The sequence below is a fragment of the Chrysemys picta genome, chromosome 7 (assembly GCF_011386835.1).
Source record: "Chrysemys picta bellii isolate R12L10 chromosome 7, ASM1138683v2, whole genome shotgun sequence".
NCBI classification, from domain to species: Eukaryota; Metazoa; Chordata; order Testudines; family Emydidae; genus Chrysemys; species Chrysemys picta.
In genome coordinates, this window is record NC_088797.1 from 100,055,678 (window position 1) to 100,073,613 (window position 17,936).

At 40.5% G+C, this 17,936-nt stretch overlaps 1 protein-coding gene across 1 annotated transcript in view; it reads right to left on the reverse strand.

The window, feature by feature from the left end:
* Window positions 1-865: 865 nt before the first annotated feature.
* Window positions 866-17,936, reverse strand: part of LOC101942495 (gamma-aminobutyric acid receptor subunit pi-like) — a 67,287-nt gene continuing 50,216 nt past the window's right edge. The window contains exons 8-10 of the mRNA XM_005305332.4: window positions 7,875-8,027; window positions 6,679-6,872; window positions 866-2,299 (exon numbers count right to left, since the gene is read on the reverse strand). Of these exons, the coding sequence (XP_005305389.2) occupies window positions 1,988-2,299; window positions 6,679-6,872; window positions 7,875-8,027 (659 nt within the window). The 3' untranslated portion in view covers window positions 866-1,987. The remainder of the gene's footprint in view (window positions 2,300-6,678; window positions 6,873-7,874; window positions 8,028-17,936) is intronic.

Below are 17,936 nucleotides of genomic sequence, written 5' to 3' on the forward strand. Positions count from 1 at the left end.
TGTAGTGATGTCTTCCCTCACAAGTAGAAAACTGATGGGTGGATATGAACCCATCGGTGTAAATATTCTGCACAAGTACATATATGTGTGCATTATAATATAAAATACTTGTCAGATCACTGCACTTTCCGTGATATACAGTATACACACACGTGAGCTGCTCAGTGAATTCTAGTTAGTTGACGAGAGACACTATTTCTGAACTTTTGTGTAACCATATAAAAATGGGTCATATACCCAATAATTTCCATAATATTACTGCTGCTGTGAATTACTATTTAGAATGATTTATAGGATTTATCATCAACTATTCTGTTAGCCGGGTCACAATTTTAGCTGTGTAAGACTATCAGTTTGCAACTGGAAAATTACTGCATGTGAAAACTAAGATTGGTTAGAATTTTTGAGTTATGCTAAATAAAGGTGAAATATTCAATGGAGATTGATTGAAAGGGAAGTTGTCCCTTTAAACTAAGCACATCAGGTTAAGCCCTGGCGTAATGGTTATCTGCGAGGGTGTAAACGGCAGTATAAATGGCCATGTTCCATTAGAGACTGGCCCACACCTAAACACCACATCTAAACATCTCTACACTTGGGAAGAGTACAGATCTAGCTCCAAGCTCTTTGGCTTTGGGAGTTCGACGTATTTTTAGGGGTCAGTGTTACTAATTATTTGCGATCTTGCAAAGTCTTACATGTGGTTTTGGATTGTGTTAATAGTTCAATCCCTCAAACCACTTATTTGCTGTTAAGCAAAAATTTAATCTCCAGTGATAAAAGTGTTGTTACGTAATATTCTTGGAGATGTATGCATTATTGACAAAGCCAGAGGGGACATAATGATGGAAACATAACAGAAAAATAACTTTACTGATTTTATTTTTAAATATATTTGATGCAGTGCAGAAATTAGTGTTATATAACTCTCTCATTTTACAAAATTTAACGTTTAAAAACAGAACGTGTTGGCTTTTGATAAATAGTACACAGAGGAATAGGCATGCTAAAATTAGGTCAGTTTTGGACTATAGTAACTTACAGTAACAGATCTTATACTACAGTAATTTAACAGATAAACAGTAATTTAACCTGAAACTCAATAGAAGTACTATTTGATAAAATGGCAAGCTTTTACCATAATTAGGGCCCTACCAAATGCATGATCCATTTTGGTCAATCTCACAGTCATAGGATTTTAAAAATAGTCAATGTCAGGGTTTCAGATGTTTACATCTGAAATTTCACAGTGTTGCAACCATGGGGGTCCTGACCCAAGAGGCGGTCATGAGGGAGTCACAAGGCTATTGTAGGGTGGTCATGGGATTTTGCCACCCTTACTGCTTACCCATCAGAGCTGGGTAGCCAGAGAGCTGCAGCTGCTGGCCAGGTGCCCAGCTCTAAAGTCAATGCGGCCGCCAACAGCAGCGCAGAAGTGAGGGTTGCAGGATATGGAGGGTGGGTTACTATACGTCTGGGTTTTCCTAGCAGCTTCTCTGCCCAGGTTTGGGGCTGATAGCTGGGACCCCAGCCTCTCTGCCCGGGTCGGGGGCTGAGAACCATTCTCTCTTCTACACTGCCTTCAGAGCTAGGCTCACAGCCAGCAGCTGTGGCGCTTCCTGCAACTGGGGGACATTCCCAGAGATGGATCTGACCTGCCTTCAGGAGCAGCCCCTGCAGGGGAAAAAAAGAAGTCTAGTCCCTCCCCAGCCTAGGCCAGGACTAGCAGCTGGAGCCCGGCGCGTGGTAGGAGCCCCCAAGCTGGGGTGCCTCCAGCTCTGCTCCTCTCCTACAATAGCCAGATTTCATGGAGGAGATCAGATTTCATGGTCTGTGATGCATTTTTCATGGCCATGAATTTGGTAGGGCCCTAACCATACTGCTTTGTAAAATAAAAATGTTACTTTGACAAAACCAATGCAACTTTCCCAACTGTACTCATTATGTCTTACCTTCATTTACATGACAGTTTTATAGTTTAAAATACTTAGAAATACAAATAATACACCCAGTAAAATACATTTATTATGATAAATGATAGTGGGAAAGAGAGTCTGGCATAGTTGTCTATGTGGTATGGGTTTTTAACATAGAAACAGTCAGAGATACAGAAGAGTCTTTTCATCACTGTCATTGGTGAACTACACCCACTGTGTTTACTTTTCTCCTCTTTTCTGTTAGTGCTGGTATTGATGTTTTGCTTTGAATCAACCTTGTTAATCTTGTCAGAGACATTACAACTGTTTGCAATTGTTGCCAGTACTCCATTAATCTCTTCTTCAACCTCTTCATCCTCATCCTGACAGGAAATAAAACAGCAGGATAGAGGCACTTAAGCATGTGTTTCATCACATATATTTACATTTGCACTGAACTGAATGATTAGGTTTCCCTATGACTCCCTTTTTGTAGTGCACACCTGATTTTAGTGGGTGTACACATACATGGAAGCAACTACTGCCAGTTTTCAAAGTCTCCAAATATAGGGACAACACAATGACTTACATGGCAGCTTTTGGCAAAAGTTCAAATCCGAGTGTAAAGGAAAACTAGATTTGTACAGAAATGTTCCATCAAACATTGACATGAGCATGAAATCTGTTGAATGTATCAAAGGGGGTAAACAATCTTTTTGTTGGAAAGATCAAGTTAATTGTCAGCAGCTAGGAATTGTTTAGGAGTATATCATTATTTTAGCAGAAGATCAGTGGAGCTGCAGCTACCCCTAGGTCTAGTTAGCTAGTTCAAGCACCTCAGAATTTGAGAGAATCTTACTCTTTGCACAGTAGGCTGACTATTCTTCAATTATTTAAAAAATATTAATAATAAAAAACTATTATTTAAAAAATAATAAAGCACTGACAGGGATAAGGAAGAGGAATGAACCTCACATCTAAATGAATACTTCAATATTTCATAATCCCTTATTTCTGTTCCTGATCCAGCAAAGCAGTTGAAACACATGCTTAAAGTTCAGTGGGTTAAAGTTAAGCACATGCTTAAGAGCTTTGCTGAAACAGGGCAGCACTTTGTTGAGCCCTACACAAATATTTCAAGGTGTTTTCCTTTGCTTTGATTGGAGAAAGCATTGAGCCAGAAAGTTCATGGCTGAAGTCCTGACCCATTGAAATCTATGGGAGTTCTGCTGTTGACTTCAATGGGGACAGGATTCAACCTCAGATTTAGAAGTAAAATGCAATGAGTCAGTGAAACAGAATAGAAGGAATTGGAAAAATTATCATCACCATCATTTTTGTTTTTCAATTTGCCAGAAAAATCTAGTCTCTTCCATCTGACAGAGATAAACCACGCACAACACAGTGGGTCTTCCCAGAATATGCACCTGATGGCAAATATTCCTTTTATCTGCAGCATAGCTTCTTGCAGCAATATCAGTCATTTGAAACCAAAAACTGAGATTATAAATATGTTTATAAACCACAGATAAGATTAAGCCATAAAATTCCAGTCTGGATTTTAAACACTGCCTGAGGAAATGCTAGATATGGAGTTTTACTTTGAACCTATTTCTTAGCTATTCTACTTTAAAAACTGTACTCAGTACATCGTTCTCATGATGCCAGAGAAAATCCTTCCCAGCAGTGTCTCCGACCCTTTAAACAAAGCACCAAGGCTGAGTCATAATGATTGTAACTGGCACTTCAAAAGTTAATAAAATCAAGAAATCTGTCAGAAGAAACCTGATTATTCCCAGGTTCTCATTTATTAGAAAGAGAAAAGGAGCAGAACAACATCTGTGTTTTTAAAATGGTGGGAGTTAGTGCATTGCTCAGTTTAAAGTTTGATTTCTCACCCAGATAAAGTCAAATAAAACTTGTGCAGAATTACAGTTTTATTGCACAGCAGGAAAGGACACTGCCTATGTACCATTTTTCTTTTCACACAGCTGCACGTGAATGATTCACAGGTGGCTTATGCTTTATTAGGCTATTCTTAACTTATTTCTTTTCCCTAGGAAGCCCTTAAAACTTGAGTGGAAAATGCTGTCTATGGCGTGGTGCATGTCTCACTCTTGTTGCTGTGTTCCAAGCCACTCTTTTTTCACAGAACATAAAAAGATGCATTTACAGCACCAGCTTGATTATCATATTGCACCTGTGAAAAGAAGAAAGAGAATCTACAACAGAACTACAAATAGCTATCTGCCTTACAAATCAAGGATGTTGGGGGACTTCTGAAAAAGAGGGGCTTTGGAGTACTGTGTGAGAAGAATAATTATGCTGCTTTACATTATGAAAAGCTTGCATTTCAAGAGAGAGTTCAACTGCAGCTGTATTTTTTAAATGTGATACCATTTACTCTTCTCTCACTCCCAGCTCTTAATGAGAGAATAGCAGATGGCACTATGAAGGGATTTGTTTGAATACAGCAGCATCCATGAAAAGGTATTGTATGAGAGCTGAAAAGTACTGTATATGTTATCTGCTGTTGCTGTTTATATTAACTGAAGTGTCTGACATCCAACAACGGACAGGAGGAAAGATGTCACTTCTGCTGAATATTATAGATTTTCAAGATTAAGTGTTTTATCCAAGAGTGTCATGGTATCTGGTGCACCTGGAGATTCCTTTGCCAAGCCAATTTAATATGTTTGTAAAGGCAATGTGATGCTGTGCATTGTAGCTGCAGCAGGAGTGACCAGCAGATATAAGACTGAGTGTTTCCACTATTACCCCATTTTCAATTTGTGGCACTTTCCCCTTTCAGGATGAAAGTTTCCAGGCTTGTTCTCTATCCAAAGGTCAATTTAAAAAAATAAGGCTAGATGAGGATCCCTTTCTTTTATACAAGGGGAAGAGTCAAAAGGGTTTCTTTAGTCATAAAGGTAGGTTCTGTCCTTCATACAGAAGAAAGCAAGGTGTAAGGCCTTTGAAAGGTAACCTGTTGGTTTATTCAGACTGTTACGCAGTGGGCTAATTGTATTGAAATGAATGGGACATCGTGCTTGAATTCCCATACAGCAGGTGACTCATCAGTTTTTGTCATCGACTTTGATGTTGTCTGTGCTGATCATGGCTCACATGGAGGCAGGTGTCTGTATATGGCTAGCTATTTCACAGTTCATATTATAAACCATAAATCCCCAGCGCATCCACAGGACAAAAATGTGCCAATTTAACCAATGCTGGATCTTATTTAAATACTAAAATAGAGTGCAACACAAATCATTCTTACTCATTGTTTAAGGCTACAATTACAAAATGGGTTCAACTTTGTCTTCTGAATTTTGATTCTGCAATTTTGTATGCACAATTTCTATACTCCAAATCAGATTTGTGCACAAAGCCCTGTTTCCCTGAAAACAATGGGAACAAACAGCAGCAGGCAGTTTCCTTGCTCACAATTTCTAAGTCTGGTCCTCCAGTCATTTCTGTGACCAAGGAGCTCTATCTCTGCTCCATGCTCACTACTGCTTCTCTCGCTTTCAGATGGCTCTCTCTTGGCTTTATGCCTCTCTCTCACCCACACCCAGCTTGCCAAACAAATCCTTAGCCTCTGCATTTGCAACCATTCCCAGAGAATACCCTCAGACTACATGGCTTAGCCTTGCTCAGGCCTTGTCTCGACTACAAAATTAAGTCGACCTAAGTTAGGTCAACAGAATGCCACCACAGTAATTACTGTGATTTTTCATGTCCATACTAGCTTTTTCTCTTGGTGGTGCATGTCCTCACCAGGAGCACTTCCACTGATGTAACCAACAGTGTGGGGCATTGAGTTGTGAATGTTGTGATTGCAACTGCTGCTAAGAATGGGGTTATATGGGAAACAGACACTTCGAACTAGAGACAATAGAAACGGCAGGATTTCATGTAGCATATGCCCTGGGCAGGTTCAAGGGATGGAGTAGTTTAATACCTGGGCAAGCAAGGTGGAAGACAAGAAGTTAAAAAAAATAATTTCCTAAGCTGTAAGAGGAAATGCTAGTAAGTGGTTGTGACCCAAATATGCTGCCCTCAGTTACATCTAAACAGCACTGAGCGTTATGGTCATGGCAAGAGTCAGATTGCGAGTGGCCTTTGCACAGACAGCTCAGAGGATTGCCCAACTCTTGTGTAGTTATGTAAGGGCCTCCTGTAGTAGCAGTCCCTGCATTTAAAATGGGGTAAGGCGGAGTCAGAGCTATGGCCCTGCCTCACTCACTCCATGCCACTCTGCAGAGCAAGGAGTATTCATCCAGGGAAGTAATTTTCTCCATCTTCATGGATATGGCAGATTGCTTACCCCCCTTGTGTGCATGGAACAGCCCAAACTCTGCCTTTCCTCCTCCTGGGGTAGACAATTCCATGCCTTCTCCTACATACTGCTGCGACATAAATGCCACAATAATAGTGCCAAAAACTTCAGTGATTCATGAACTATTCTTTGTTACTGTCATTGGGTTGTGTGGATATAACTGAGAGACATAAAGTGTCTTCTAGTAAAGAGGGCCTGAGCTGCAAAATTCAGAGGTAGATTTCTAATACCCCAAAGTTCAAGGGTGCTTAATTCCCTAGTTTTTGTCAGACCCATAGTGCCTTTTAGTGTCCTTATTGTAGGAAATATTTACATTAAATGTATGTACAATTCCCATTAATGCTAATCCAGGTAATGTACTCTCCTGACAAGGAGTTCCCTAGGTATTTGTTCTACTCAAATATTTAAACATTTAAATACCTTTGTGTGTACCCTCAAATTGGAACGATGAAGAGTGCAGAAATGAGCCACAGCATACTCCAGCAAAGCCCCAAAGATGAAACTAAAACAAATACCAAGGTATACATCAATTGCCTTTATGAAGCAATTAGCATTAGGAAGTGAAGTCCTGGCTCCCATCATGAGAGTGGTCATGGTAAGCACTGTTGTGACACCTGCGGAACACAAGGAATGAGGTAAAAAGTGGTGTTAGTTATGGCATTCTATGCAGCATTTGGAATAGCTGCAAACTAGTGTGTTCTGAGCTTTATGGTCACTGTAGACTGTTCAGTGTGTGCAACCACATTTACTGCTGGATGTTCTGGAAATAAGACTTTTAAATATATTTAAGATTTTGAATCCACATGTTTAAAAAAAATAGAAACAAGGTTAACAATCCAGAGAGTCTGTAAACTAAAATGAGAGGAACTTAAATGACTCATGCTGTACACTTGTGATTATTATGGTATTATGCCAATGGTCTGGATATTCCCTGACTACAAAGATGGTTCACAATGATTTTTTATAACCACAAGGTAATTATCTTGTATCTCGGCTGTGTAGCAGTCACATGAAAGTAGGTACAGTGACCATTTCTATGAAGTTACACATACTGTGCCAACACCACTCCATTCAACTATCTTCACTCTGTATGGACACCTTTCCTTCTTACAAATCCAGACGCATCTTATAATTGTTTCTCCGCTGCTCTGAACATTTCAGTCTTGTGGCAGCTGTTTCTTCTTCTTCCCAACTCCACATATCTCTCTCTTATTTAAAATGAGTTATTTTAATCTCTTACAGTACTTTCTCTTCCGTTATTCATGTGTTAATTAGTATGTATTGTTCATCCTCACAAACACCTCATAATTCTTTCTTGTTTGCAACACATTGTACTTGAATGTTTTGAAGCGAGTTCAGGAATGAATGAATATTCTTTGTGCTTTTCTGCCATCTAGACTCCCTATGGTTTCCCAGGACATTTTCCTTGTTAAATAATACACAGAAATAAAAATCCGAGGGGAATCTACATGATGTATTGCACGTATGGCAAACCGAAGAAGTAATTGCCTAAAATACAGAAGTCTTTGCAACTTCTGGAAACGAATGCTATGTACTGTGCAACAAAGAACACCTTTTAATGTTTCAACCTCCGTTTTGTTTTGTCAGTTACTCACCTATACAGATTCTGGCTGGAACTGATGATTGGCTTATCCAGAATGATACCCAGGAGAGTACAACTAGCAAGATGGATGGTACGTATGTCTCTAGTATGAAATACAAGATGTTCCTCTTGAGCTCAAAATGGAATACTAACTTTGGATAGCGTCCTGTGAAAAGAGGAGCAAACAACCTTTTGAAACAAACAATTACTCGGTATAAGGTAATGTTAGATGGTGCCGCTTATCACAATTTCTTGTAAATGTCAATTTTAAACACTAAATTTTTTTTTCTAAGTTTGTCTTGCACACTTCCCAACAAATCTGTTAAATCTCCATTTCTGATACTGAGTAAAAGCTCCTAATTAGGTCCAAATTGGTAAACAAATATTGTAATTCTTGTCAATTTTGTTTTGCTAAAATTGCAATATAGAGAGGAGAACTTTTCTTAAAGTAAACCCTATACTCAGTATATGTGAGATTCACCCATTCTATACACTAAACCTGAGCAAATAGGTTTTGTGGCAGGTATTAAATTGGGGTAAGTGGAGTAGGAGGAGGGAACAAAACTCCTAATTTATGGGGAAACCAATTAACTAAATCAATCTACTTTATCACAAGGCAACCTTAAGAATTTGACTTTTGGAAACATATTTAAATGTAGTGTGGCAAGGTACCTTCTCAGTCTCACCAGGCTCAGCTGTTTTTAGCCTTGGTGAGACAGGCTTGGGTAAAAACAGTCCTTCTTGGCTGTACAGGGGCAGCCTGTTCCTTCTCTCAGCCAGTCTTTTGGGCTTGTTTTTCTCCCTTATGAGAGGGAATGCAGCCTCCCCTCCTGGGGAGTCTTGTTGTCTTGCTGCTCCTAGCCTACTGGCAGCATGACTCTCTTTCTCCCCCACACCGCCAACAGGAGAGGGTTTTAAAAGGTCTCAGGCAGCCCTTAGTTGGAATCAGCTGATCCTAATTGACCTCAGGTAACTCCCTCTCAGCTGATCCTAATTGATCTCTGGTAACCCCTTCTCAGCTGAACCTGATTGACCTGTAGTCACCCCTTCTCAGTTGATAGGGAGGAGGGCATTTTAACCTTCTGGGACTGTTTTCTATTCCCCCACACAGACACCTTGCAGCTGTCTGTCTTGAGTTTATCACATATCCCCCCACCCCCTCCCCATTCAACACTACGGGGTTGGGCTACTTGGGTTGGCAAACAGTGCATCCTTGACAGGCTATCAGCGTTGCCATGCTTGATTCCGGACCTATGTTGCACGCTGAAGGAGAAGGGTTGTAGCGACAGGAACCGCCTTGTCACTCTTGCATTTCTTTCTTTGTTTTGGTGCATCCACTTCAGAGGGGCATGGTCCGTGACGAGGGTAAACCTTTGTCTGAGTAGGTAGTAGCGTAGGCTTTCTATGGCCCACTTTACCGCCAGGCATTCCTTCTCTACTACAGCATATTTATGTTCCCTGGGCAGGAGTTTCCTACTGAGGAATAGGACTGGGTGTTCTTCTTCTCCGACCCATAGGCATCGGTTTGCAAGATAAACTCTTTCTCCCAGTCTGAAGCTACCAGCACTGGGTCAGTGCAGAGGGCAGTCTGCAGATCTGCAAAAGCCTCCTCGGCCATGCTGGTCCATCTTACTATGTCTGGGCCACGAACTTTTGTTAGGTCTGTTAACAGGCATGCCCTGGTAGCAAAGTGGGGGATGAACCGCCTATAATATCCAACTAGTCCCAGGAATGCTCTGACCTGTTTCTTCTGGACTGGTTGGGGCCAATTCTGTATTGCCTCTAACTTGTTCAGTTGGGGCTTCACCATGCCCCTCCCCACTATATACCCAAGGTATTTGACTTCTGCTAGCCCAATTGTGCATTTGGAGGGATTTGCAGTCAGCTCCGCCTTCCTCAGGGTGTCCAGGACTGCTTCCACCTTCTCGAAGTGCATCTCCCAGTCTGGGCTATGTATAATGACATTGTCAAGATAGGCAGCCGCATACTTGCCATGTGGATGCAACAGCTTGTCCATGAGTCGTTGGAAAGTTGCAGGAGCCCCATGTAAACCATAAGGGAGGACAGTGTACTGATACAGTCCCTCTGGTGTTGAAAAGGACGTCTTCTCTTTGCATTGGCCAGGGGGATTTGCCGATAACCTTTGGTCAGGACAAAAGTCATGCTTTTCCCAATCGGTCAATTAGCTCATCTATCCAGCAAAAAATGAGATTAAACTAGCTAGAGACATAAAGGGTAATATTTATATTCTACAAATACATTAGAAACAAGAGGAAGACCAAGGACAGGGTAGGGTGTGTGTGTGGGGGGGGGAACAGTAACAGAAAATGTGGAAATGGCAGAAGTGCTAAATGAGTTTTTTGTTTCAGTTTTCAACAAAAAAATTAGTAGCAATTGGACATCTAACTTAATGAACGGCAGTGAAAATGAGGTAGGATCAGAGGCTAAAATAGGGAAAGATCAAGTAAAAAATTACTTAAGTTAAATGTTTGTGTCACCAGGGCCTGATGAAATACATCCTAGAATACTCAAGGAGCTGACTGAGGAGATATCTGAGCCATTAGCGATTATCTTTGAAAAGACATGGAAGACGGGTAAGATTCCAGGGGACTGGAAAAGGGTAAATATAGTGCCCATCTTAAAAAAGGGGAATAAGGACAACCCAGGAAATTACAGACCAGTCAGCCGAACTTCAGTACCCGAAAAGATAATGGAGCAAATAATTAAGCAATCCATTTCCAGACATCTTGAAGATAATAAGGCAATAAATAACAGTCAGCATGTATTTGTCAAGAACAAATCATGTCAAACCAACCTAATTTTTTTTGACAGAGTAACAAGTCTTGTGGATGGGGACGGGGAGTGGAAGATGTGATATATCTTGACTATAAAAAGTAAGGCTTTTTATATTGTCTGGCATGACCTTCTCATAAACAAACTAGGGAAATACAACCTAGATGGAACTACTATAAGGTGGGTGCATTACTGGTTGGAAAACCATTCCCAGAGAGTAGTTATCAGAGTTTCATGGTCAAGCTGGAAGGGCATATATCAAGTGGGGTCCCACAGGGATCAGTTCTGGGTCCAGTTCTGTTCAATATTTTCATCAATGATTTAGATAATGTCATACAAAGTACACTTACAAACCCCCCAAGATGGGAGGAGTTGCAAGTGCTTTGGAGGATAGGATTAAAATTCAGAATGATCTGGACAAACTGGAGAAATGGTCTGAAGTAAATAGAATGAAATGCAAACTATTCCACTTAGGAAGGAACAATCAGTTGCACTCATACAAAATGGGAAATGACTGCCTAGGAAGGAGTACAGTGGAAAGGGATCTGGGGGTTATAGTGGATCACAATCTAAATATGAGTCAGCAGTGTAACATTGTTGCAAAAAAAGCAAACATCATTCTGGGATGTATTAGCAGAAGTGTGGTAAGCAAGACACAAGAAATAATTATTTTGCTCTACTCTGAGCTGATTAGGCCTCAACTGATTTTGTGTCTCGTTCTGAGTGCCACATTTCAGGAAAGATGTGGGCAAATTGGAGAAAGTCCAGAGAAGAGCAACAAAAATTATTAAAGATCTAGAAAACATGACCTATGAAGGAACATTGAAAAAATTGGATTTTTCTGATCTGGAGAAGAGAAGAATGAGGGGGGACAGGATAACAGTTTTGAAGTATATAAAAGGTTGTTACAAGGAGGGAGAAAAATTGTTCTCTTTAACCTCTGAGAATAGGACAAGAATAATGGGCTAAAATTGCAGCAAGGACATTAGGAAAAACTTCCTAACTGTCAGGGTAGTTAAGCACTGGAACAAATTGCTAAGGGGGGTTGTGGAATCTCCATCATTGGAGATTTTTAAGAGCAGGTTAGGCAAACACCTGTCAGGGATGGTCTAGATAATTCTTAGTCCTGCATTGAGTGCTGGGGACTCCACTAGAAGAGCTCTTGCGGTCCCTTCCAGTCCTATGTTTCTATGATTTGCACAAGGATCTGAATCTTGGAGCCAAATGCAGACTTGGCATAAGTAGTGGAATTACACACCCTTATGCTAAGTATGTATTTGGTCCTTCATAGTCCCAGATTCCTAAGTGAGCTTTTGTACGTATGTGCAATTAAAGTTCAGGCTGTGAATTTGCTTTTACCTTATGTTCCCTCTAGGCTATAATGCATGAAAATAAAGAAAAAATCTGATTTTTATTAATATAACTGGAACTACAATTAATGTTCAGTACAAACTTTATTTTGAAGGTTACAAAAAGATGATAATCTTTAACTTTTAAAAATTCAAATTTTTCCAAACTCTGTGATTACTAGTTCTACCAGAATATCAATGAAAGGGTCAAATTCAGGTATTCACTGTGGTCAGTTGGCATGAGCTATTTTTATTTGACTAAGTGAAGTTACGTGCTTGTTTCTAATATTGTGTGCCATGAGTCATGACTGTGCTTTATAAATATGGATGCACTTTAGCGGTAAGCCACAACAGCAATATCTGCATTAATAGGCTATTTGTGCATCCCTGAGGTGCATTGTGAAGTATGAGGTTGACAGGACTTTTTAACAGTGTGAAGTGCAACCACAGCCTACGAATGCACATGCAGGTCTGTCTTATTGCTACCAGACTAGAATATGGCTGCTTACATTTAAATGTTTACAATATTTTTAAAATTACATACATAAAACTAGTCTAAAGAAAGTTATTAAGGTTACAAAGAGCTTGGCTACATTCGAAAGTTGTAACGTTTTAACTATACCGGTATAGTTGAGCGTTCAGACTCTTTAATGGGGTCAGTTATATAGTACAACAGGAGATTTATACAGGTAGTAGCTATTCTCACAGGGAAAGGAAAACTGTACTGACATAAATCTCCTTTATACCGATATAACTGCACTTGTAGTAGGGTTTTTGCCAATATAACTACATATCTTTAAAAAATCACTTCCTTAACCAAAAGAATTATGCCAGTAAAATTTTCAAGTGTAGATCAGGCCGAAGTCAAGCATTCAAAAGTTTAAAAATGTCAAATTTATGGTTTCCCACGCAACACTAATTCTGCCCCTTTCTTCATCCATGTTGTGCAATAAACGAGGCAAAGGTGCTGGGGGAAAATGCTGTGCGATGCTGTAATGACACACTGTAAAATAAAGCATTACAGTTGTGCAGGCAACTGTAAATTTGGCATTTTCTAACTTGATTTTGCAACCTATATAACATTCTTCTAAAAAGTTTTGCATGCAATTTCCTAGGTTATTTTTAAAAGGAAAAAGCTAAACACAAATTCTGTTATGTACAACTGTAACAATCCCCCCCGCCCATCATCAGAAGAGTTTGACTCCTGCAACTTCAACACTGCAGCACAGCTTGAGCTACAGAACTAATGGTATTAGCTGACAGCAGGGGAATGCTGCTGTTCTAGACTGTAGGGGATGGGACACTGGCACTACAGGCTGAGACTGAATGGTCTCTCCTCCAGGACACCAGGAGTTTGTGCCCTATTTTGTGACCCTAGAGGTGGTGGGGGCCTCTGCGCCCATATGCAGAAGTCCAGGAAGGGGGATGGTACTGGTGGAGAGACCATGTCCCTCACAAACAACTACCATGCCTGGCCGCTCCTGTCATTCCCAGTGCAGAGTGTGCTGCTGCTTTTGTGGTAGCATGGGCTCAGCCTTCGCATGTCCAGGTTGTTGGGTTTTGTCATGGTGCCAGCATGTCTTGAGCAATGCAAGCAAAAAAAAGGGGGAAGTGGAGAGTTTAACAGTTTATAACTCAGAATAGTCTACACAGCAAGCCTCAATACCCAGGTCAACAGACTTGGGCTTCTGCTGCGGCACTAAAAATAGCTGGGTAGACAATCGTGGCTCAGGCTGGAGCTCAGGTTCTGAAGACCCACCCCATCCCTGGGCTTCAGAACCCAAGCTCTAGCCTGAGCTGCATGTCGACACAGCTATTTTTAGTGCTGCAGAACAAGCCTGGGTCTGTCATCCTGGGCTCTGAAACTCACTGCCACTCACAGTGTAAACGTACCCTCAGTTAACCTGCATGGCATTTCATGGCACCGAGAAAAGGCACTCCTCTAGTCTGAGGGCTTTCTCCCTGCCAAATTTCAAAGATCTGCTGCATACAAGGAAACAATGGAGGTGACACAGCTTTACAAAAAAGGTCAGAAGAATCTTCTATAATGGAAAGTATAGTATTAGGCAATCTAATAAAACTGCTCTCCTGTGTAACTGAAAGGAGGAGATATGAGATATAGTAGTGGTGTTGTCTTCACAGCAGAGTTAACTAGAGCTATTTGAGTGTTGTCCCTAACTTGAGTTCTGTCCATACCCACAAACCCGTAACTCAAGAGTTGTGGGTACTTGAATTATCTGGCCTGAGAGGGGGCAGAAGGTAAAGCTTAAGGTAGCACAATTTGTCAGCTGATAGCAATCACTCTGTGCAAATCAAGTGTTATTTTGTAGAGGCTCTCCCTCAAGCCAGGCTAACTCGAGAGGAGTAATTCAAGTATGTAGTGAAAACAGAGTCTTAGACTCCCTTACATTATTTGAGTTCCCCATACTTATTTAGATACCTTGCATATACTTACATGCATAATACTGTTACCTGAAAATAAACGGGTGTAACATACACAGTGAGGACCAGAAGGTGTAAGTAAAAATGGTTCTCACTCAACATAGCATATGCCTTTTCTGGCTCAGTGGCATATACCAATATAGACTCCCCTATGCAAAGGTAAAGCAGGTGTAAAGTCTAAGGAAGTCTGAGTGTAAGGAGATCTGGCTTACCCCATTTTATAATTTGTCTCTGAATTTGGCTTTTGGAGTCCAAAGCCATACACTAGTCTCCAACAGTGATTCTGATTCTTCAAACAGACATCACTATCATAACCATGGTTTTATCAATATGGAATGTCACTGCACCACATGAGAAATATACCTAAGATTAAATAAACAGGTTTCCTTCTCAAGCTAAAACATTTATCTTTGGCAGTTGATAATCATCCCGTATATCCAATTGTATAATAACGTTCTGGTCTATAACTGAAATCCTTACTGTATGTACTTCTGGCTGATGAGGACCTGCCACATAGAACAACTTCTCCTACATCTCTGGCCCCAACAATCAGTGGCAGTGGGAGGAGCTTGTAGAGGGAACCATACTGCAGGTATGCTGCTCTTAGCTTTCTGCATTCCCTTTCTCATTTCTGCTCAGTGTAAGTGGAGGGGAGCATTTGACCCATGGCTATTTCCTGTATTCTTTCTGGTGAAATTTACTCTAGATAAAGTGCTACACAGAGCTCTTTATATAAGATGCACTTTTGTTATCCCATGCAATTCCACAAAGAAGTGTGCATTCAGGCACAAAGAGCACAATCTGCTCTCCCCCATGAAATATGTATACTAACCCCTTGGGTGTCAGTTAAGATGTATGGTGTACATCCTGCACAAAGGCATTAATATGGCTTTAGCCATGCATCCCTTGTTTCTCCTCTTGTGCCTTATAAGGTGTTGCTTTTTGCTTAAATGAGGGCACAAGGAGAAGAGTTAAATAACATTTGAAAGGGTGCCTCAAACATAGCTGACTACAGAAAATTGTACCTTGCAGTATATGACCAAAATGTGCTATTACTGTTTAGAATGAAGATCACCCTTCTTGAATAAATGAAATTGGAGAAGGAGTAGTTTCTCCATTCCTCTTCCTGGCTACTGGGTTGTGGGACTGCAGTGCAGCTCCTCTATGGCTGTTGTTCCAGCTATTGTCCAGAATAGCAATCACTACTGCTCTGTATCTCCTATGCAGAGTTTCTGGTCCTTTTGATGTGCATAATACATGGATCTGCTCTCAAGCCTCTCATTTAACAGTGAGTGTGTGTTTGTTGTACTTCCCCCCTGCAAGGCATGTAATAAGTCCAGAGACTTCCCTCCGCCTATGCCATCCACTGCCACTCTATCCATAGTTCCCCAGAGACCCTCTCTGGCCTTAAATAGTACCTACCAAAAGTTCTGCACTGCCTCTCTGCACCAAGTAGACTCAATGATGATTTTCATTCCAAACCAAAGAACATAATTGTAGAGAAATACAGCTCCTGTTTATCTAGACATTGTTACTTTGGAGTTCCGTTTTGAGAGGAATACTGAATACACTGTGGTCTACATTTTCAAACATATCCACTCACTTTGGATGTCTGCCCAGCCTGAGACACACAGGCCCTGCTTTTCAGACGTGCTGAGCATCTATATTTCCTATTGAAGCCCATTGGAATTGTAGGTGGTCAGCCCATCTGTAAAGTTAGGCCCTATGTGTCTCAGGCCGAGCACTCAATGTTGAAGCCACCCTAAGTTAATGGACAATGGAAAGTGGAGGCCTTTGACTTTTCCCCCCAAAATCATTACATATGTGGTTTGGCTATGCTGAGGTATGGTTGCAAGATGCTTTCACATATAGTTTAACTGTGCTGTTGTTGAGATCTGCATGGATCTTTTACAAAGTTCTTTCTTTAGTAGGCAATCTACTGGATCATAAGAAGCAGTATAGTGTGGAAATACTAAGGTCCAGGTTAAAAAGAGCCTGGCTTTCCCCACGTTGACTTCCTCCTCCTGGGCAACCCCAGACACCTATACTGCCATCTGAAAGACATCATCCTCTTCATAGCAGTGGCATGGGCCTGTATCTCCAATGGAGCAACAAGAGCATTCACTCTTTCAGTGGTTAGTCAAAGTGAGAACAGCAACAGCAATGGGAGAGAGCACACATCTAGCTCACTCAGTGGAGAGACCTAATAACTGTTGCTTCCCCTGTGGCCACCAATGCCTCAGCTTTGCCTTCTGCCCTGTTCATATGTGGGGCATTGGATGTTAGGATTGCAGGACCAGGTACAGACTCCTGGGCTGATTCTGTAGGTGCAACCGGCTGTAGTCCGTAACTGATGTAGATTTGTGTGAATATTCTATTAAACACGTGCTTGTGCATCCTAACCCTCAACATCCCATCTCCCCACCCAAACCAGCTAATGATAGCTGAACATGGTACTTATGTGAAATTTCAGATGTACCTATCTTAACATTTTAAAGCAGAATTGGATTTCTTCACCAGCTTCAAATATCTCTACTATAGTTTTAAACAATTTTACATTTTACAATTTCATTCCTTGTGTTTTCTAGATGAGGAAGGACAGCTGGTATATGGGTACAGAAGGTATCCAGCTAGCATTCTCTTCTATGCCCTTGTTTGTTATTCTGTGAATGTAAGAAATGTCTCTAGTCAATTAAAAGAATACACTATCTAAATTAGAATAATAAAACTAGATTATGTTAAAAAGGCTAGAAATATAAATCCACCCTTCAGGTCTGATCTGGCAAACATTTCCACACATGCTTAACTTTACTCACATGAGGATGCTCACAGAACTCAGTGAGCCTATTCACATCCTTAAAGGTAAGTATGTGCATGTTTGCAGATTGGGGACTTTAGTTAAGCTAAGTATTGACCAAAAATCTAGTAAGTGACTGTAGCTCAGAATTTTCCTATTTCCAAAATTAAGCTACACTCTACTCAGACAAAAATGAAAAGAAGCGGCAATGCTATTAACGTGCTCTTGGACTGGTTTATGTAATTTGCTTTTGTTGCTTGATGTACAAATTGTTTTCTGACACTTCATATTTTGCCACCCTTTTTCCTTCTCTTGGGGAAAGCTTTTTGTGTGACAGGCTTATAGATTTATCTCCTCCTTAACTGCAAGATTCTAATCTCAGCTTTGCCAATGACTGTCTCAGTTTATCATTTGTAAGAAGAATTATACATTGCTTTTTGCCTAGTCTCACAGAAGCTTTTAAGGCAAAAATAATATTTATAAGATACTTTCAAATATATGTTTGTAAAAAGCTAAACAATTATTAACTTTGGTTTCTGTGTGCTCTTTTTATTAATACTGTATATATGCATCTACAATAATTCTTTTTGCGTCTAATTTTTTTCATAGAGGATAGAGAATACATTGCAGTGCTTCCATGAAACATTGTAGGAAAACTGAACAGCCTCTGTATATAACACCATATTCATAAAGG